This window comes from Cydia amplana, chromosome 13 (assembly GCF_948474715.1).
Source record: "Cydia amplana chromosome 13, ilCydAmpl1.1, whole genome shotgun sequence".
In the NCBI taxonomy this organism is placed as follows: domain Eukaryota; kingdom Metazoa; phylum Arthropoda; class Insecta; order Lepidoptera; family Tortricidae; genus Cydia; species Cydia amplana.
Genome location: NC_086081.1, coordinates 11,838,043 through 11,861,099, shown reverse-complemented (window position 1 = coordinate 11,861,099; position 23,057 = coordinate 11,838,043). Strand labels below are relative to the sequence as shown.

The 23,057-nt window shown below is 38.1% G+C and overlaps 1 protein-coding gene across 4 annotated transcripts in view; it reads left to right on the top strand.

Annotated features, from left to right (window-relative positions):
* The first annotated feature begins 644 nt into the window (after window positions 1–644).
* LOC134653567 (glycogen synthase kinase-3 beta) overlaps window positions 645–23,057 on the top strand; it is a 75,661-nt gene continuing 53,248 nt past the window's right edge. For 2 of the 4 annotated variants that reach the window (XM_063508951.1, XM_063508955.1), the window contains exon 1: window positions 645–1,059. In XM_063508951.1, coding sequence (XP_063365021.1) covers window positions 954–1,059 — 106 coding nt within the window. In that variant the 5' untranslated portion in view covers window positions 645–953. Of the gene's footprint in view, window positions 1,060–12,328; window positions 12,730–23,057 lie in introns of those variants that run through there. The other 2 variants (XM_063508952.1, XM_063508953.1) reach the window with 2 other exon arrangements.

Here is a 23,057-nt window from a genome sequence, read left to right as displayed (position 1 = left end):
GCGTAACTTTGTCTACGCATTAGGTACAAAGAATTGAATTATATGTAGGTAATTATATTATGAGCTTTTTGTACGACCACTCTTGATTTGTAAACTATTTTTAAACTTTACCTGCCAACCTTTTACAGGGATTTCTTTCTAACAAATAACAGGATTTTAACACTGGCTATACCTACATTTCATTTTAAACTTAACGTATAACCAGAATTTGTGGGTTTTGGCGTTTTTGACATTGACATAAGGTCAAACGTCAATTTTGGGTCCATTATTTAAGTCCCCCTCCACACTCGCGTTCGCGGCTGGCGCCGCGATTCGTGCACGAGTGTGGAGGGGAAACTGGACTTCAAAGTGATAACACACTATCGCACCGCGATCTTGGAGCGTCCGCCCATAAGTGAGAGCGAGAAACAGATATCTCTTTCTCGCTCTCACTTATGGGTGCGACGCACCAAGGTCGCGATGCGGTGCGATAGTGTGTTATCACTTTTTACATTTACGAAAATAACGTGTGTAATTGCCCTAAAATACCATAAACAATAGACGTACTGCTTTATCATAGGAGTAAATTTAGCAGAATACTGATGCTAGATGGCGCTGCAAGTCTCTAGCTTTCATGTGACGTCATCTTCGTTCAATGATCGAACGTCCGAGTGAACGCCGAAACTAGCCGAACTAGTACAAGACTGAAGAAATCAAGAAACTAAAAATCTGTCGTTCACCTTAGTGATGTAAATTTCGAAAATTCAACAAAATGATAATGTAAAAGCTTAATAAGACAATCTTGTTTTGATTTTAATTGTATCTTAGTGATATTGTTTTGACTGTAACACCCATAACTCTGTATTTCGTCGACAAAGTGAGAGAGTTCAGTGCGAGTGCAAGGGTGGTAACGAGAAATGTGAAGTATCTATGAAGTTCAGGATTCTAAAGCCTTTTATTTTATACCTATAATAATGAGCGGACGCCCTAGGACCACGTCATTCGCCGAGGGCAGCAAATCCGTTCGAAAGACATTCGATAATCAGCCACCAAAACCACTAGGAGGGGTAAAAATCAGCAGTAAGTATCCTCTACCTAACCATTCTTTTGTCGGCCATCGTGATTTCCTACGCCTGTGACGTATCAGAATACTGACAATTTCAAATATGGCTGCAAACTGCCACAATTCATCCCAAAATTAAGGTTGTGTCTTACTGTAATTAGAAATAATCAATATCTGGAGCGTTTTATGTCCGAAGCATATCAAAAATGGCCACAGCCTGTGGTTCGATTCTGCCACATATGCCTCGGCGTGACAGTTAGCACGTCAAAATAACTTAGTTAAAAAGTGCGTAGTATTTTATAACATCTCTGGAATATGGGAAGATGTATTACTGTCGCCGCCTCAATGCCTTAGGTGGTGGCTCTCGAGTCCATTTTGTGCAGTTACTGAGCAATTTCTGGTTAATTACTAGTAATTTTACTATCTCTTTGAGGTTACTTCATGACGTAATTTAAATAGTAATATAGTATCATTTATAAACCTTGTAATCAAGTAGGAGTACAGCAGTAACTAGGCGCATACTATATAGATATTTGACAGCTGTAGGGCTTTGATATATCTAGGCTATGTATTATATACCATGGGCTAACCCAACCAACCTAGCTCATAAAATTTTCAAATCAGAAGACACTGTAATTTATGGATAGGCATTTACATGATCAGTTTCAAAGTTACTCCACATACTTAAGGAAACAATTTTAATGATTTTCATGGATATAACCCTTAGCTGTCTAAAACAATTTTATCTCTTACAGACTTACAACGTAGAATGATAATTATTTTGAGTTTCATAAAAAAGTGTTTGTTACATTACAAAATATTACACAATATTTCATTGAATAGACATTTGTAATTGTATTTAACACATTCACTGCACCAGGAACCCACCTAGTGGGCACTCGTGAACTTTGCTCAGTTATACACAACTATAGACAACCAGTTTCTGGGGTAGTGCGCCATTTTTTGTCTGGCAGTGAATGTGTTAATCTAATCTAATACCTTTAAACGAGCAATTCTTGTTTATTTATTTATATATATATATATATATTTCGGGGATCTCGAAAACTGCTCTAACGATTTCGATGAAATTTGCTATATGGGGGTTTTTGGGTGCGAAAAATCGATCTAGCTAGGTCTTATCTCTGGGAAAACGCGCATTTTCGAGTTTTTATATGTTTTCCGAGCGAAGCTCGGTCACCCAGATATTATTTTCTTATACAATTAATTACAAATTACAATTCAATGAAATATGGTGTAATTAATTAGAGATGTACCTAAAATATATGTTGTGTCCACACATTTTTATCATTTGTCACCATGCCTGTCACAAACAAGTATGTAAGTGCAAAAGTGACGGGCATAGTGATAGTCGATAAAGATGGAATCGTGCTGAGCCCGCTGCAATAGACGCAAAGGATGTTAGTCTCTAAATTTTGAATTACTTACCCAAAAAAACTATAATAAAAAAATAACAAACAAGAGACAAATTAGTAAAAAAAAAAAAAAAATTTTACAGATGTAAAAATCTCTTTTAAGTCTCAGAGCTAAAAAATTAAATCCTTAGAGATGTATAGGGTATCCAAGACTTAAATTCTTATCTTATACCTTTAAACGAGCAATTCTTGTTTATTTATATGTATGCATATATATATAATTATATATAATATAATTTTGACGATCTCGGAAATGGCTCTAACAATTTCGATGAAATTTGCTATATGGGGGTTTTCGGGGGCGAAAAGTCGATCTAGCTAGGTAACCTCTGGGAAAACGCGGATTTTTGAGTTTTTGTATGTTTTCCGAGCAAAGCTCGGTCTCCCAGATATTATAATTAAACAAAGATAAAAACAAACAGCACCCATTCACGATTTGACCCGTATCTCAGCCATCGCCTCCCTCAACCTGCATTTGGGAAACTGGCGACCCACTCAATAATGCCACCAAAAGCAAAGATTTTTAAGCGAGCATGACATGTTCAAGCTGCCGGGCAGTAATAATTTAAAAACGAATAACATTTAGTTCAGTGGGACACAACATTTTGTGCTTCTATTTTACATTAAAGATGTCAAGCTCCATATAAACATGACAAAAGGATCTATAAGTATATATAAAAATAAATACGAGAGTTCTTACTCTATGATTTTTATAATATAAAAATTTTGGTAGACGAGACCATCATAGAGTATGTATAGGTACTGGGCTTCACCACTTTGCCTTAGTTTTTCTTTGAGACCAGTGGTTATTTTTTATTATTATTATTATAGCTTTGTTTAGTAGTAGTAGTAGTAGTAATCACTTTATTGTACACAACACAGGTTTACTCAGTGCTTTAAATTTTAATAAATGTAACAATTCAGAAGTGTATTCAAACTGTTACTTAATCCTATTTTATGTTATAATATCTGGGAGACAGAGCTTTGCTCGGAAAACATATAAAAACTCAAAAATGAGCGTTTTCTCAGAGAGAAGACCTAGCTAGATTGATTTTTCGCCCCCGAAAACCCCCATATAGCAAATTTCATCGAAATCGTTAGAGCCGTTTCCGAGATCCCCGAAATATATATATAAATAAATAAAGAAATAAACAAGAATTGCTCGTTTAAAGGTATAAGATTGGTTGCACTTTTGATTGCACTGATCCCTGGAAGGTGGAGACCAGTGGTAATCAAGTATTATACATAGATGCTTGACCACTAATATATTGGTATTGGTGGTTGGTAGATAATGCTCCTAGGACTAAATTAGCATGGCCCAAATCGGTAATTCCTGGTTCCGACATTTTGTATGCAAAACCAGTACCAAATTAAAGTGTCATTCAATAGAACTTGCTAACTATGTAAACAAAAGTTACTAGTATATTGACATTCACTGTAAATTTTAGTATAGCGGCTTGTTTACATAGTTAGCAAGTTCTATTGAATGACATTTTATAGGTAAATATGCATCATAAAAAAAAAATCTTAGAGGAAAATGGACTGAGTATGTGTAAATATTAATTTTAGATAATGTAATCACATTCCCTTGTAATCTGTACTTATTTTTAGTTAATTACTAAGCATACATTTAATGAAATGTTGATAAGAAATCTTGGCAAATAAAGCAAGCACTAATCAATCATAATTAAATATTCAATACTTAGAAGTCTTAGAAATTATAGTGGGAAATAAAAAAAAGAACTCGGTCATGCTGCTGTCATAATCATTCCTAAAATAATTGTAGTAGGTGATTAAAAATGTGTGCAGGGTCGTAATCTACCTAAGACCTACATTTAATTGCCTGCTAAAAGCATATTGGCGGTTTCAATAAAAATATAGATAAAGGTTCCGTCACACAGGCGCGTTTTCCGGGCGGGATGTGAGCGGGGCGTGAGCGTTTTATATGTAAAAGCGGCGCGCCCCGCTCACGCCCCGCCTGGAAAACGCGCCTGTGTGACGAAGCCTTTAGACAGTAGGTATATGGATGCGATGGGAGCAATTGGCAGATTTAATAAAGATATGTAATACACAACTGTTGACAAACTGTTAATGTAGTTAAAAATTCAATATTCCATGAGCATGAATTTGATCTGCTGTAGCTTTTAAGAATAATTGGGTTACATAACATTAAGGATTCATTCCAACGCGCCCACGGCATCAAACCTTCACACAACACACACAACTAATCAACGCCGAATGTGCGAGGCTTTACAAACGAATAAGCACAGTACAAGTGACGGAACACTGCTGGATTTATTACTTAAATTTCCTATTGGTGGGCTAATAACCGCGTACCAATACCAATTAACTTATTATTTAAAACGAGAATACATTTATATCTATTTTGCACGAACGTTTTTATAAATCGTGTAATACACTCGGCGTCAAAAAAATCGCCCCTCGCCAAAAAATCGTTCAAGCAAATACAGCCCTTATGCTTTGTACCCTATCAATATTAGTATCATTTGAAAGCACAATTAATGAACTTTAAAAAGATAAAACGTAATTTCTCGTAAAAGTAACCATCGTCAAACATAGGCGTTTTGTTTAAAAAAGGGCCGAGATCCGATTTTAATGGGTCCCTTTTCGTGCAATCCTGGACGGGTGTAAAATGGGGGTTAAAGGTTAGTTATTGGTCATTTGCTCTCCAGAGGTTACCGAGCTCACTACTGAACAGTTACAGCCAGAAAAAACCCTTGGACATGAATACCAGACCAGAAGAAGCCGCTCAACAGGTGGCATTGCTGCAAACAGGACTATGGCAGTATCAAGTTGCTGAAAGATTTAGCATAAGCCGTTTCCGAGTGCGTCGAGTCTTGCAGCGGTTCCAAGAGACTGGTGGTTGCATCAGGAGACCTGGATCTGGGAGACAACGCTCATCTTCTGCTAGAGACAACCGGTATATGGTATCGAACTTTTTACAGCACCGTTTTTCCGACACTGTTGAGCTGCAGCAGCTGCTTCGAGCAGCTCGAAGAATAGCAGTGAGCATCTCTACGATCGGAAGAAGGCTGGACGAGAAGAGAATGTTGCCCCGTACAGGGTTGGGCAGTATTTCAATTACATGTATTTGAAATACGTATTTGAAATACAAATTAGTATTTTGTATTTGTATTTCAAATACTACCTCAAAAGTATTTTGTATTTGGTATTTCAAATACTGCACTAACATGTATTTAGTATTTTGTATTTCAAATACTTCAAGCTTCAAAATACATTTCTATAAATACATTTTATTAAATTCTATAATCCTAAAATGTCTAATCTCTCGCACAAGCTGTGAGCCGACCGCGAACCTCCGATCCAGCCGAGATACAACATTGGCTGGATACTGGATCTATATTAGGTCAACTTCTGCGGGGAACTTTTCGTTTAAATCTAGGGGATAGGGTCATTGCAGTAGTTTCCGTCCATGCACTAGTTTTCGACGAATTGACGGATTATCAAATATATATTTCATTTTTAATTTACTACTTTTTGCGAAATCTTCATCTTCCTCGCGTTGTCCCGGCATTTTGCCACGGCTCATGGGAGCCTGGGGTCCGCTTGGAAACTAATCCCAGTAATTGGCGTTGGCACTAGTTTTTACGATAGCGACTGCCATCTGACCTTCCAACCCAGAGGGTAAACTAGGGCCGTAATTGGAATTAGTCCGGTTTCCTCACGATGTTTTCCTTCACCGAAAAGCGACTGGTAAATATCAAATGATATTTCGTACATAGTTCCGAAAAACTCATTGGTTCGAGCCGGGGTTCGAACTCGCGACCTCCGGATTGCAATTCGCACGCTCTTACCGCTATGCCACCAGCGCTTCCTTTTTGCGAAATATCATTGTTATATGTAGACAGATATATTGCTTAGACGCCTTAGACATAAGGATTGAAATCAGTCCAAATTTGTGCAGAAATGTAGGTATATATTCAAATTTCGTCAAGTGGACGTAAACTAGAGCTGGACGAAAACTAGCGCAATGACCCTATAAGTTTATATGAAAAGATATTCGTTAACGTTAAAACTAAATGCTAAACAAAAAAATAAATAAAGGTATATTTTGTAATTGAAATACATTATTTTAAACACTGTAATTTGTATTTTGTATTTCAAATACCCGTCACCAAAGTAGTTTGTATTTTGTATTTCAAATACTTTTAAAAATGTATTTTGTAATTTGTATTTCAAATACGTGGAAGCCAGTATTTTGCCCAACCCTGGCCCCGTAGAGCTGCTACTGGCCCGCAATTAAAGCCAGAGCATTAAATAGCCAAAAAGTAATTTTCTCGATTGCACGAAGATTGGACGTTTGAAGAATACAGAAATGTCCTCTTTTGCGACGAGATGAGGGCGTATCTCTACACCAACGAAAGGTGCAGGAGGGTATACAGGAGGCAGGGAGAGCAATTCACGCAAGTGTGCACCGAAGAGACCGTCTGCTAAGGGGGCGAACCTCGCATGTTCTGGGACGGCATTTCGATCGACGGGAAAACTGATCTCGTCTGCTTTTCCCGCGCTGAGGTGGTCGCAGCCAGGGATCCCTGACTACTCCACGTTACGTAATGGATATCTTGGAGGAGCATGTGGTCCCATATGCTGGTTTTGTTGGACCTAACTTCCAGTTTATGCATGACAACGCGCGTTGCCACACTGCGTTGATTGTGCGAGACTACCTGCGTGAGGTTGGGATCGCCGTAATGGAGTGTCCAGCAAGGAACCCTGACCTGAACCCAATCGAGCATCTCTGGGATCAGCTAAAACGGCGGGTGCGGTCACAGGATCATGCTCCTGCTACCCTCGACAAGCTTCAAAACGCCATTATTGAGGAGTGGAACAACTTTCCCCAAAAGCGCATCGTGGCACTCAAAACCGGTCGTTTGGAAGCTACTCGGAGGGTAAGAGGAGGCAGCACTAGGTTTTAAGTTTAGTTTCAAGTTTATTTTTTCTGTGTCTGTTGATTTTGTAGTGTTTTTATTGTTTGTAATTTTAGCCTGAATACGTGTATTAATTCCGTTTTCCTGAAAATTTTCTTTTTTTATGGGGTATATCGTCAGTTTTATGACATTTTCCGATAGAGGGATTCACAACCTTTCAAATAAGGTCCCATAGTCATATATTGCCTCATATAATATAAGGTTTAAAACCGCGTGAAATAAAAAAGAGATGTGCGATTTTTTTGACGCCGAGTGTATGACTACCAATTTGGCGCGAAAAGTTATTGAAATTCCGACCTACCGGGGTATTTACAGTTTTTTTATGTGTCGTTATTCCAGCGTTTTGTAAAAGACTGAATTGCCATCAATTGCGTTCGTTCCCGAAGAATAACATTGCCTAAATAAACTGAAGAACTATTCTCCTAGCTAGACCCTCCATGAAATAATTTATGACCTTATTAGGTTATTTTCGAGTGGCGTGTACGAATAAACTTTAGGCTTTGTTGACGACAGGCTGCGTAAAAAGTGACTTACTAAGAAAAACACTATCGTTAAAGTAATTTATCTACTTACTCAGATAAACCACATAAAAACGGTTGCAATAGTTAAATACTCTTTTCGGCTTGGACTGGTGGAAATAAGTTTACTTGATAATATTTGCTCGACTATTTTATTTACTACTATAGTCAAAAAGTATTTTGACTATAGTCAAAAATCTATACATCCAACTAAAACTTGTCGGATCTTGTGTAGATCTTTTTGAGCTCTTCGTCCGTTCAAATATTCCGCTGAAGGCGTATTGTCTGCCGCTGCTCTTGCCTCAATTTCACGCATTTCAACTAGACTGACGTAAAAGCGCATGTGCCAATAATTTTTTCATGGTCTTCCAAAACTGACAATGGTGATTGACGTCAAAGACATCTAGAGACATAGACGGGTTTATGTCACGTTACTTTTTAACAAGCTTTTATTAGGTCGACCTGTATGTAACTATGTAATGAAATCTTGCAAGTTAAATTTGATCCACTTCCAGGTTTCCGATTGAGCTGAAATTTTGCATACACAATGTAAGTCGGGTGACAATGCAATATTTTGGTACCATCGAGCTGATCTGATGATGGAGACAGGAGGTGGCCATAGGAACTCTGATGAAACAACGCAACCTAATTGTGTTAGGGGTTTTTAGAATTGTATCGATGAGTATTAGTTGTCTGTCGTAAGAAAAGTACAGTCAGCGATAAAAGCTTGTCCCAAAAATGAAATTTTTGCCAAAAACTTATTAATAATAAGTAATAATAGGTACCAATCAGCTAAGCATCTACATTAGGTATAAAAAATTTTGGCTAGAGTCTGTGCGGATAGAGAAGAGTCGTGGAATGTATTGGGCCCCATACATTCCACGACTCTTCTCTTTCCGCACAGACTCTAGCAAAACTTTTTTTTTTGTTTACTCTTATACCGTATATACTCTAATTACCTTCACAGTCAATTCGCGTAACCATAAAGTGACAAATACTTACCTACGTGGGATCCAAAAGGATAGCAGAAGGCAAATAGAAAAGTGGTTTTTGAAAGAGAGAGGCATGTTTTTCATGCGATAAGTCCGGCTAGGCGCAATAAACGTCTTGTTTACCATCTCCTTCGAAGGTAATAAGAAAATTACCAGATTTATGCGAAAATTGATATGTTTACGTGAAACTCCTACGGGCTACCAGTCAATGTGCTTGTAAGTACCTGTACGTAGGTACCTACCTACCTATACCTATGTAACAACGGTATTTTTATGATTTTATTGTATTATAATACAAAACATCCAAACCATTCAGTCTTGGTACTCCAATTTCTAAAAAAAGCGGCCAAGTGCGAGTCGGACTCGCCCATGAAGGGTTCCGTATTTAGGCGATTTAAGACGTATAAAAAAAACTACTTACTAGATCTCGTTCAAACCAATTTTCGGTGGAAGTTTACATGGTAATGTACATCATATATTTTTTTTAGTTTTATCATTCTCTTATTTTAGAAGTTACAGGGGGGGGGGGGGGACGACACACATTTTACCACTTTGGAAGTGTCTCTCGCGCAAACTATTCAGTTTAGAAAAAAATTTTTTGGGTACGTATGGGTTTGATGAAAAAAAAATTTTGAGTTTCAGTTCGAAGTATGGGGAACCCCAAAAATTTATTGTTTTTTTTCTATTTTTGTGTGAAAATCTTAATGCGGTTCACAGAATACATCTACTTACCAAGTTTCAACAGTATAGTTCTTATAGTTTCGGAGAAAAGTGGCTGTGACATACGGACGGACAGACAGACGGACAGACGGACAGACAGACAGACAGACAGACATGACGAATCTATAAGGGTTCCGTTTTTTGCCATTTGGCTACGGAACCCTAAAAACCGGCCAAGTGCGAGTCGGACTCGCGCACGGAGGGTTCCGCACCATCAACAAAAAATAGAGCAAAAAAATCGTGTTTGTTGTATGGGAGCCCCCTTAAATATTTATTTTATTTTATTTTTAGTATTTGTTGTTATCGCGGCAACAGAGATACACCATTTGTGAAAATTTCAACTGTCTAGCTATCGCGGTTCATGAGATACAGCCTGGTGACAGACGGACGGACGGACGGACGGACAGCGAAGTCTTAGTAATAGGGTCCCGTTTTTTACCCTTTGGGTACGGAACCCTAAAAAGATCGTAAATAATACAAAAAAAACTCTTTTTTTTAATTTAAACATTGGAACCTAAGTTTTGGATGCAGATTCTCTAAATAGAGCACTGTTGACGTTGTTCTGGCTTATACTAAATAACCCTGCAGCCACCGACAATTACGATATAATTTACACCGGAACTTCAAACATGTCAACACACCACGTCACTTCATGCAAGAGTCCCTTTGAGCTATAGTTTCTTAAATTTGCATGACCTAGTTCTGAATTTGTGTCAGGAGTCTCGCTGACTGTCTACCGATGCACGCTGTAGCATTGCGGACGGGAGCGCGTAAAAAATTCATCGAGCGGACGTTTCACGGTTAAACACCTCGACGAACGCGCGATTACATTTTTAATGCCTCGGCAACGCAACTAGTGTGGCCAGATCAAAGTTTAGAAAATCATGAATATCATTATGATGACGGCGAAAAATTTTTTTTCGTAATCAATATATCTTTCTGATTATCTTTTGATAAATTTTCTGTTTTACAGATTTTAATTAGATTATTTTAATAAGGTAATTATTTATTTTAATAGGTAATTGATTACGATTGATTATGATATATCATCTCGTCTATGGCGAGCCCCGAATCGGGCATCTGTCGCTAAGCAATTCAAAAATTCAACAATTTAATCTTCAAGATAACTATTTAAATAGCCGTTTTTAGGGTTCCGTAGCCAAATGGCAAAAAACGGAACCCTTATAGATTCGTCATGTCTGTCTGTCTGTCCGTCCGTCTGTCCGTCTGTCTGTCCGTCCGTATGTCACAGCCACTTTTTTCCGAAACTATAAGAACTATACTGTTGAAACTTGGTAAGTAGATGTATTATGTGAACCGCATTAAGATTTTCACACAAAAATAGAAAAAACCAATAAATTTTGGGGGTTCCCCATACTTAGAACTGAAACTCAAAATTTTTTTTTCATCAAACCCATACGTGTGGGGTATCTATGGATAGGTCTTCAAAAATGATATTGAGGTTTCTAATATCATTTTTTTCTAAACTGAATAGTTTGCGCGAGAGACACTTCCAAAGTGGTAAAATGTGTGTCCCCCCCCCTGTAACTTCTATAATAAGAGAATGATAATACTAAAAAAAATATATGATGTACATTACCATGCAAACTTCCACCGAAAATTGTTTTGAACGAGATCTAGTAAGTAGTTTTTTTTTTTAATACGTCATAAATTCCCTGAATACGGAACCCTTCATGGGCGAGTCCGACTCGCACTTGGCCGCTTTTTTCACAAGCCACAGAGGAAAGGATAATGTAATTTTTACAAAGACATGAAAATTAGGGTTTTTCTTTTCAGCGCCATAATAAGATAAATTAAAAATTCCAATATTGTTAATTTCTGTATTTTATATGTTCAATACCTGAAATCTGGAGGTTTACAGATTTTTCGGTAGATTTGGCAACGCGGAACGCAACCTTGGCTTGCATTGAAGATTGTTACAATTTTGCAAGCGTTCGACTATGTTAATTTTAATGAAGGTTTATTAATGAAAAGTATTACGAAATGGAACGGTGCAGCATTCATTAATACCTACTCGTTTGTATAATGAACGACTTAATGAGCTTACTTTAGTAATGAAGTTTGCCCGAGTGGCTTGTTGAATTATGTAGTAGTTAACTCAGATAATTTCCTGGGAAAAAGTCATAACTGAATAAATAACCTATTTAGCTAGTTCGCATTTTCTTCCAACATTCCCAGTCTCCTTCAAGACGTTACAGTAAATTGGGAAGTTCCTAATCCATTTATTCAGCGTTTATACTATCTTGGTTGGATTCTAAAGCGAGTAGCATGTTTATCTTGTGGATTAATCGCAATCTTCGTAGTTACTAAAGCATTTAATAATACTATAATATGTAGTTGAAAGAGGCGGCTAGGAAAAAGCAAATTTTATTGCCTCGTAAAACTAGTCGTATAACTAAAGTTATTTAAATTAGCTTGACTTCCGCGCTATGCAAAATGCTATTTGCAGCTAAGAATGTGGATTGTGGTGGGGTTTTTAAGTAATTTACTTGTAGTTACCCGTAGTGTTGAATGAGCGGCGTTCAGTTGTTTCGCGGAGTAGGTACGAGTGGGTGCTATCGCGCCGTTATCAGTGGCGTTGACGATCTCGCTATCTGGCGGCCGGCGTGACGCGCCTCCGCCATTCGCGGAAGAATCGCGCTAACGCACTCTCGGTTTTCGAGTCGCCTTTCGCTAAACACCGGTCACAGTCGAGCAACGTGGTCGCAGGCGGTGCATGTTGCAAAATTGCCGATTGGTTCATTAACCCACTTCCTCGGTTATTCGCCGCCTGTATCCGGTGCTCGTTTTGAAAACAATCCGTCGCGTCAGTGCTCTCGGTCTGCCATGATGTGATGCTGTGTTGTGTGTACCGTAAAATTATACTGTGATGTGGAAAAGTGAATTTGGAAAAGTATCAGAGCTAATGCTCATCGTGTTGCGCGTCCCTTGCATCTTGTTTAGATACAATGTTGCGACGCCGCGGCATATACACTGTCAATGCTGATCCCGACGATCGGCCCAAGTCCTCTTTACCGCTACTAGTCAAAAGATATGGTACGTTTATTCTTGGCCTGTGATTAAGTTATACTTATGCCTAATTAAGTTATGCCTAACATAGTTTTTCTCATAACGTAACACCCTCCATGTTTGAATCAGCTGAGTGGTTACGTAGCCCATGTGGCATGCGATGCAGGCTTTTTATGTGCTATAGACTCACATTTTATACTTATATGTCTGAGTTAGCCTTATAAAAGTCATGTGACGTATTAATACGCATGTTGGCTGTTTTTACATTGAGTGCGTTTTATTCCAATTGATATATTTATTTACACAGACTGGTAAACAGCCGACAAAACATGTAAAATTTCGTGATAATTATATTTTGTAAATTAAACTTCTAACAAGGTAACAGCATAACAACAAGACAAATAACACTGCCTTATCAGTTTGTGATAAATTGATAGCATTCGTTTGAATAACATACAATAAATACGTCAGTTCTTGTAATAAAAGTCATTAACTGTTATTACTAAACTACCTATTTACTTACATATTTCTACTGCAGAATTATATAGCAGCCATAAGAAACTATGCTACTATCTTTGACAGGTATTGATAAGATATAGAACATACCAACGAGTCACAGTTGAACCAACAAGTTTACTAAGTAAAGCTAAGAGACTGTTTCTTGTCATATCGATTGGAAGTCCGCGAGTTCATTAAAAATGCACTCCTCCGCGACAAAGTGGAGAACGTCGACAAAACCATTTAAAATCGCTTTATTTACATCGCCCGAGTTTATCATCGAAAAGGCGATGCTTGACCTACTTTCAGTTTTTTATATCGGAATGCTAATGTCGCAGTTTGTGACGGATGTCGATGTCTTGTTGTTGTTATCTGTTTCTCCATCTATACGTCGACATCGATACACCAAAGCAAATGGAATGATCTCAATGGATGACATATCTATCATTGTATGAGTGATGTCTTTACAGAAATTTGATAAACACCTTCATTTATGCATCATTCTTTCTATTAATTCAAGGGTTAAAAAGGACAACTTGTTATCTGAGTCTGCGTTCCAAATATTTAAACAAAAAATTATTGCATTAATTCCATGAATCAATTTTTCTTTATCGTCCCATCTTTCACTTCGCATCGCCCTTCAGAACTGTACCCAAAATAACTGGTTCCACCTACTAATTTTGTAGGGTTATATTTAATTCATTAACAACGGTCCACGTATCGTCACGTATCCTAATAGGCTCGCGTTGCTACACCGGTGACATTGGTCTGTTTAAAACGTGTACCGGCTAGTATAAGTCTGACCGCCAAGAGCAATGTTATATCGGATCTTGAGGTCATTTTATACTGATGGAGATAAATCACAAGCCAATAGATGAGGCTGAATTGTCACGCCTTTGCTCTCGTCGCGTGGTCTCTCGGGAGTAAACACGCTACCTACGTCACACAGCCTCCTTTGGAAATTCGCCCGGAGTATTTTCACACAAATATCCCAGTACGTTAATCATATTCGTGTGTTATAATTAAATAAAAAAGACATTGCCTTCGGTGCGAAAAGCCAGAGGCCTTTAAATAAATTAGAATTCGTTATGAACGGAATTTGCTTTGTTTTAGTTTTAACAGTAATAAACGTGATTACTGTTATAACAAAGGACATTATAGTTTTTCCACCTGATGGGCAAGGATTTTCCAACGAGATGAGGCTTCGAACGTCAAATCAATAATAAAATCTGTAGACTTCCTTTGTTAATAAAAAAAGCCTTGAACCGAAAATAAGATAGGTACGATCGAAAATTTTAATTTATGACAATATGACCCATTTCGTACCTTGTCACAGTGACAATCAATATGAAAGACGCTAGAGACCTCATACTATTGTCACTGTGACAAGGTACAAAATGGGTCCGAAATTAAAATCTGTGAGTGTATCTACCAAGTCGTTTCATTATCTTTATCATGCTTTTGAAGGTCTTAACTAGGTGTCAAGATAGCTTCACTTTATTGCCTATTTGTTTTCCGGTAAGCAACTCATCCTGCTGTATGGACAATTAGGTTAGATTAGCTCCCTGTTTAGTTTACCGCTTCCACGAACCAATTAACTCATTGAATGCCTGATGCTCCGTTGATTGTCAAGATACTCTAGATAAGCGTTATTAAGCGGGAATATTGTATTAATTGGAAAGGGAACCAAACTATACCTATACACACAAGGTTCCATTTTAAAATTATCTAGGTTCCTTGTATTTTTGCAGACATTTTTTTACGCAGACACGCGCGAAGTTTAACGCAGGTGCCGTTGCATTAGTTTAAAAAACATGTCTTTAGATACCTATGCCAAATCCAAAAAAAACATGAACCACAGAGTACAGACTTGTTTGGTTACAAGACATCTAAATAAAACCATTATGTGTAACTTGTGGGTTGCCGGTTCCGGTTGCTAACCTCATACTTTTAAAAGCGAAATATTGTTAGGGTCCTTTTAAGTTTCTGATCATCTTCATCTTACTGTACGCATGTCAGCGGGCTGTATATGTATAGTAACCGAATACTGTACTGTAGACTGTAGGTACATAGTTAACCGAATACTGACAAGCGTATATTTACAAAATAAAATTATAGGGGGAGAAAGTCATACAAGGAACCGACGCACCTTTTAACAGTCGCAATAAGATGCTGCTCTGATTGATGTAAGCAGCCACAATGCTCAAAAATATCTGAACATGTACCTTGACCCTGACTGACGCCTCGTTTCAAACGCTTCAACTTTCCGCGTGTGGGCCGGCTGACAGTGAAGAGAGCTAATGCGAAGCATTTTCCGTGTATTCCCATTGCTTACTGAATCGAATGCTAAGACATGCCAGTCTAACTGTGACCTCGAGATTAGTTTGCGTAGCGAACAGCCCATTAAACCTGGTTCACCGACCGCACAGCTATGCAAGCGATTGTAATCAGACACGAGGTGCGATGCGTCATAGCGAGCTGGCGCGACCGGTTCGTCCTATTATCTGCAGTTAGTCTCTCGTGACAGCAGGGTTTATGGTGGAATGTATAACCTATAGCGGGAAAGGTTGCAAGTTTTAGTAACGGAATAACTCCATGAATAGAACTTTAATAAACATGTCTTTTCTGTTGTTTTAGAATGATTTTCCTCTTCATGTTTAGCCTTAATTGAATTTTCTATTATATAAAGCGTCATGTCATGTTAGTCACTCGTCATAAATTTTCTTCTATTCTCTAATTATTCTTATCAGGGTAATATTACTACAGAGTAGGTAGTAAAGTAATATTACTTTTTCTACTCGTCGACCGCAATGCTTGAATTAAGACTTCGTATACCAAAGTGAAATCGCATACTTTTTTCACTATGGGATCCCAACTCAACTATAATATTTATTTCGATACAGTTTAGTCAACTATAATGAAATTGACCAATCGAAAGCGCGGAGCAAGTACCAGGGCCTCATGAGTTACGAGAAGGTGTCGTTGATCAACCGGCCGGGGGCGCGGGAGCCGGGTCGCGTACGAGTATGAAGGTATCGCGGCTGCTCGCGCATCTTAGCCAGGGACCGATCAACCCTTTCCGCGAGAAAAGCCTTTCAATGGGCGTCCCTTACACACGGCTAACACATTATAAGACTCTCCCTTTTGAACTGCAAGCCCATTCATTTGACGTACCCTTACCGAAAAGCTCAGCCAAAAATAAGGCTAGCCCTTTGCAATTGCTTACCGCTAGCCTATACGCCTTGCAATCCCTTAATAAGGGTTACCCTTATCATTAAGCGCTTTTTATAAAGCTTTCCCTTTAGTATTGTCGTAGTTTAGCCTTGCGTGAAAGAGACAGGATTAGTATATGTCTACGCTAGTGTATGAAAAGGAAAGAAAATGGTGTGCGAGACAATTTAAGGGGGCCCTGGTCCTGACCGTGTCTCCACATTCAAAACAACTCACTGCAACTTGTATTAAAATAAATTTATTTCAGCTCCACCAAAACTTACATTTTTACATCATGACAACTCAATCTCTTCCACTGTTTCTATTCCATTGTTTCCTATCATAGACAAGAGTACAGTAAAAAAACCTAAAGAGTTTTAATATAAATATAACTTGTGTTCGGTTATGAACATGTTGGGGGCCTAGCCAAAAAACAACACTTACAATGTTAAAAAACAACAAAAATTAAACCTTAACCAACTTCAGCATTATCGCTAAATTATAAACAAATGAATAAAACAGTTTACCTAACTGTAATCAATTGGTAAGGGACACACCTTGGTAACACTCGTTTTAACAATGAAACCTTTTGCTGTTTTTACATGCAAGGCTCGAACCTTACCATCTTTACCAGGTTTAACATCAACAATTCGACCTACTAGCCAACACAACGGAGAGGTATTATCTTCCCTCAACAAAACTAAAGTGCCTATTTCTAAGTTGGGAGACTCATTTCTCCACTTTGGCCTACTCTGCAGCATAACCAAGTATTGCTTATGCCATTGCCGCCAAAAATGTTGCTGCAATTGAACACATTGTTTCCAAAAACTCAATCTACCTATATTTACATCTGCAATATCCGTTTCTGGATAAGAAGTCAGTGAACTACCAGTGAGAAAATGTCCAGGAGTTAAATAAGTCATATCACTAGGATCCCTAGACATAGGGGTCAACGGCCTAGAATTCAAAATGGCTTCGAATTGAACCAAAATCGTGTACATTTGCTCATAGGTAAACACCGTGTTACCAATTACACGTTTCATGTGATATTTAACACTTTTAATACCAGCTTCCCACAAACCACCAAAAACTGGGGAATAAGAAGGAATAAAATGAAAGGATATTCTTTCAGAACTAGAAAAGTCAACCACAGCTGATTGGTGATTAGCGGAATTTTGAAGGTCATACAATTCCTTAAGAACATTTTCCGCGCCCTTATAATAGGCTGCATTGTCACAATATATTTTAGTAGGTTTGTTTCTACGAGATATAAATCTTTTTAGACACCCTAAAAAAGTATCGGTTGTCATGTCAGATGCCAATTCAACGTGAATGGCTTTTGTAACAAAGCATACAAAAATCACAACATAAGCCTTTGTGATCACAGGTTTCCTAATTCTAGTCTGCTTTACATAGAAAGGACCGGCATAATCCGTGCCCACTATTTGAAATGGACGAGTCATATTTACACGATCAAGTGGTAGAGAACCCATTAATTGAGTAGCATTTTTTGCCTTAAGTCGAAAACATTTTATACATTTATACAAAACGGACTTTAGTTCTCTGTTGGCATTCAAAATCCAATATTTCTCATTTAGGGTACTCAGTAACAAAGTGGCACCAGCATGTTTTAACCTCAAGTGTTCATTATGAATTATAATTTTTGTTACATGAGAACCTTTGGGCAATATAATCGGGTGCTTTTGGTCATAGGACAATCCTGCATTTTGCAATCTACCACCTACACGTAACAATCCCTCAGAATCAAGAAAAGGATGCAAACTGTTTAAGCCAGACTTTAATGGCAACTTATTATTTAAGTCTTCAATATCATTACAAAAGAACTTTCTTTGCTCACATTTAATTATCATGCGCAACGCAGAGTCTAATTCTTGGGGAGATAAATATCCCTGACGTTTGTTAATATTTACATTTTTGCAGTTAAATACAAACCTAAGGAGATAACCTACAATCCTTGTCAACTTGTTTATATTTGAATATTTATGTATCAAACCATCAATCGAACTAGAACTTACATCTACACAAGTATGACAGGTTTCAGCTGTAGGTTTTAGCTCTGGTACATCAGATTTTAAAATGTCATGTTCTACAGGTTTATGATGGTAAGTAGGGTCAGACAAAAACTTTGGCCCATGCCACCAAATGTCACATTTTTCCAATAATTGGGGCTCTACACCACGAGATAATATATCAGCGGCGTTATCATGCGTATTTACATAATGCCATTCAAAGTCGGAGGATACCTTATTAATCTTATCAACTCTGTTACCTACATACACGTTAAGCTTAACTGGTAATGTTTTTAACCAAGCTAGTAAAATCATGGAGTCACTATAAAGGTGAGCACTCACTGAGTATTTTAAGGACAGAGCATTGTACACCTTCCGAACTAGAAAAGCAAGTAATAGGGCAGCATTCAGTTCCAATTTTGGGATGGTCAAGGATTTAGCCTTAGGATTGATGCGCGTCTTCGAGCACAAAAGATTCACCGAAACCTTGTTGTCAGCATCAATGACACGTAAGTACAAACAACATCCATGAGCAGCATTAGAAGCATCAGAAAATCCCACTAATTCTAAGGATTGCGCTCCTTGAATATTGATATTCCTAGCGACCGAGATGCTGGACATTTGAACTAAGCTATTGGCAAAGTCAACCCATTTTTTGTTAAGACCTTGAGGTAAAACCTCATCCCATTTCAACGATTCAAACCAAACCTGTTGCATTAATATCTTTGCCTGCACTAACACAGGGCCACATAATCCTAAAGGATCAAAAAATTTACTTATGAAGCTAAGCATCTGACGCTTCGTGTACTTTTCTTGAACCTCTTTAACAGGACACTTCATGTTGAGAGTATCAGTAATGACGTCATATGTCAATCCAAGAGTTTTAACATATTCATTATTTTTATCAAAGCTCCTACTATCGAGTTGATGCAATTCAACCGGTATGTCGCTTAAAATTTCTTGGTTATTAGAACACCATTTGTGCAGAGACAGACTAGCGAACTTCATTAGCCCTATCAACTCCTTTTTCATCTGCGCAAGCTCATTCAAATCATTAGAACCACACTGAATATCATCTACATAACACGTGTGCTTCAACACGAACGAAGCCAAGGGATATTGACTTTCATACCTTTGGGCTAATTCTAACAAACACCTACATGCTAAGAACGCAGAATTCTTTAAACCATATGTAACTGTCTGCAACTGTACACATTTGACTGACTCGTCAGGAGAATCGCGCCACAAGATATTTTGCAAACAACGATACTTATCCTCAATCAAAATTTGGCGATACATAGCCTTTATATCACACAATAATACATACTTGAAAGTTCTGAACAAAATCAGAATTTCAAAGAGATCCTTTTGAACCACCGGACCATTTAACAAAATGTCATTTAAACATATACCATTTTTTGTGACAGCACCAGCGTCAAAAACAGCCCTAACTGGTGTCGTTTTACTGGAACTAATCACAGGGTGGTGGGGCAGAAACATGACATTGCCTGCACTTAAGTCATAATTAGACATGTCAAAATATTTAGCATGACCTTGGTCAATGTAATCCTGTATGAATTTTTTATACTTTTTACCCAACTCCAGATCGCGTGAAAACCGCTTTTCTAAATTGAAAAGTCGTTGCAAGGCGCTACTAAAAGAATCACCTAAGTCTAACTTATCCAACTCAACCTTCACTGGCATGGCTACAGTGAACTTGTTATTTTCTAATTTAACTGACTCCTGAAAAATCTGTTCCGCCTGCTCAACCTCTGTACCGGTTTCCCTAATGATGTCAGGTACTTTTTCACAATCCCAAAATTTGGACATTATATCAACAATGTCTTCAGAAGGTTGACAATCGTTTGACAGCAAGCAAATCTCACTTTGTTTAACACATGGGAAAGGTGGTTGCAAATCATCCCTAGCTACATTAAAATCAATAGGATTACCTTTAGATGTAACACAATAGTTACTTATAGACTTCTTGCCAGCAGGGAAGGGCAGCGCCCCGCCTACAATATGACCGAACCTCGTCTTCACCAAATATGGACCCACAGGTGTCAGCTGCCGGCACACATACTGGAACGCCTGGAAAAAGACGTCGGCACCTAATAATAGTGAATTCTCATTCGATTCATTGAACTTCTCATCAGCCAACTGGGCATAGGATGGAATATCAAACTGAGACGTGTCAAATGTTTGCTGCGGAAGGGCACAAGTAATCTTCCTTGTCACACAGCATGACACATCAACTTTAAAATCACCCACGGTAGAGTAAATAACTAAATCAGCCTTTTGCGCAATATTATTGTCTCTTTCACACACACCAGTCACTACCTCATCAGTATCATATGTAGAAATACCTACTTCCTCAATCAGTTTTTCAGTGGCAAAATGTATCTGCGAGCAAGAGTCTAGAAGTGCTCTAGCATGAGTAAAGGTACCATCCTTTTTCTTCAACTTCACAATTATAGACGGAAGCAATACACTTGCATTCCGAGGTCTAGCAGACAAACTCACATTTATGGATGAGTCGGTAGGCAAACAACCATCATTTGATTTGCTTTTATTATTTACATTCTGAGAGGGTTCATCAGCCAAGGAAACATTAGCTACCTTACCTTTGTTTGGCGAATGCAACAGAGTGTTGTGTAATTCATGACAAGTTGCACATTTCAATCTCATTAAACATCTACCTCGATGACCATTGAGACACAATTTACACAAATTGTTTGCATCAACAAACTCACATCGCTCCTTATAAGGGAGCAACTTAAACTTGGCGCATTCATATATTTTATGAGAATCTTGGCAATACTTACATGAGACTCCAGTGGCAGCTGCTGCACTTACAACAGATTTCACCGGCTTCTTCGGCTCTTCTGTCATTGTGGCTTCCAACGCAATTGCTCTTTTTTCTAGGAAAGTAAGCAATTCACACAAGTTAGGAACCTCTTTCATATCACGCTCAAGATGAAATCCACGATAAGTGTAGGAATCAATCTTCCTAGACAAAATATTGACCAATATAGTATCCCAGAACTCAACTTTTTCATTCAAGTTTCTTAATGCTGCAAGATGCATATTTACAGTTGACACTATGGAACGCAGCCCAGAAGCTGTACATTTTGTCAAAACTGGCATGTCAATAATACTGTTGACATGAAAATTTATAATTTTTGGTATGTTGTTGTACCTATCGTCAATGAGTTTTAAGGCTACCTCATAGTTTTCATTTGTAAGCATTAAATGCTTTATCAAATCTAAAGCTCCTCCTGCCAAAAACGACCGCAAATAGTACAGTTTTTCGCAGGAGCTCAATTTTGCATCCATATCAATGACAGCTTTGAACATATTTATAAATGGGTGATAGTCCATCACACTCTGGCCATCAAAAGTTTTAATATTAATGCACGGAAGTTTTTTAAATTTACCTGCTTCTAGTCCGGAAGATGTCGATGCAGTAGTCTGTGCCGCAGGTGGTTCCGCAGGATGTAGACGCGTATTTAACGTGGCGATACACAAATCGCATTTAGATTCGTACAATTCATACGACTCACCATCCTCAGGCTCAATAGCAAGGATTGCTCTATTGTACGCTTCGTAATCATTAAATGCTTTAAGCACCCTTTCCTTTTTTTGAGCAAGCACTTCAAGTGTTGCTGTCGCGAATTCGTTTGAGGTACAAAATGTTTCTAACCTACTAATCGCCCCTTTTACATATCCCCGATTGGCCTTTAATTCCTTTAGCTGAGCCATTTTGAACCTAAATAAGTTTGCGAACTTGTGCAGAACACTTGTATGACAATCTTCCAGCTTTCTATTGTTATGCTAACTATTAACTATATTAAATAAACAAGATTTACGTCCACCACAACACAACAAACAACACAAGGCGCCGGTGACCGGTGACAGTTCTGCGGTCGTTGACCCGTCGCGTTCGGATACTAGCAGGTGCTAGCAGCTCGTCCGAAGACTGTTCGCCGCAGGTCGCCTCACCGCGACGGAAACTATTAGAAACTATACACCAACACAGAAACCGCCTGATGTCGCCGCACGAACTGGCTCTGTTGAAAATCACGACGTTCTGAACAGACGAAATGCTCTTGTTTAAGAATGAAGTCGTTCTCTTGAGAAGAAGAACAGCTACTAAAAATTCATCATCATTGATGTAGGTCTTGATTTTAAACTTTTCATCTTTATTTGCAAAATGCAATCTTCTTAAAACAGCTTGAAGGACCAATTTTATGTGCGAGACAATTTAAGGGGGCCCTGGTCCTGACCGTGTCTCCACATTCAAAACAACTCACTGCAACTTGTATTAAAATAAATTTATTTCAGCTCCACCAAAACTTACATTTTTACATCATGACAACTCAATCTCTTCCACTGTTTCTATTCCATTGTTTCCTATCATAGACAAGAGTACAGTAAAAAAACCTAAAGAGTTTTAATATAAATATAACTTGTGTTCGGTTATGAACAAATGGAATGGAATGATTGCATAGGTTATCGACGTGGTTTAAGGTTTAAGAAACAATTAATGCGAGAGTGAGTGATGTTAACTTGTAAAAGAATAAAAATACAACATCCTTACCTTCAGCTTGTTGCCGC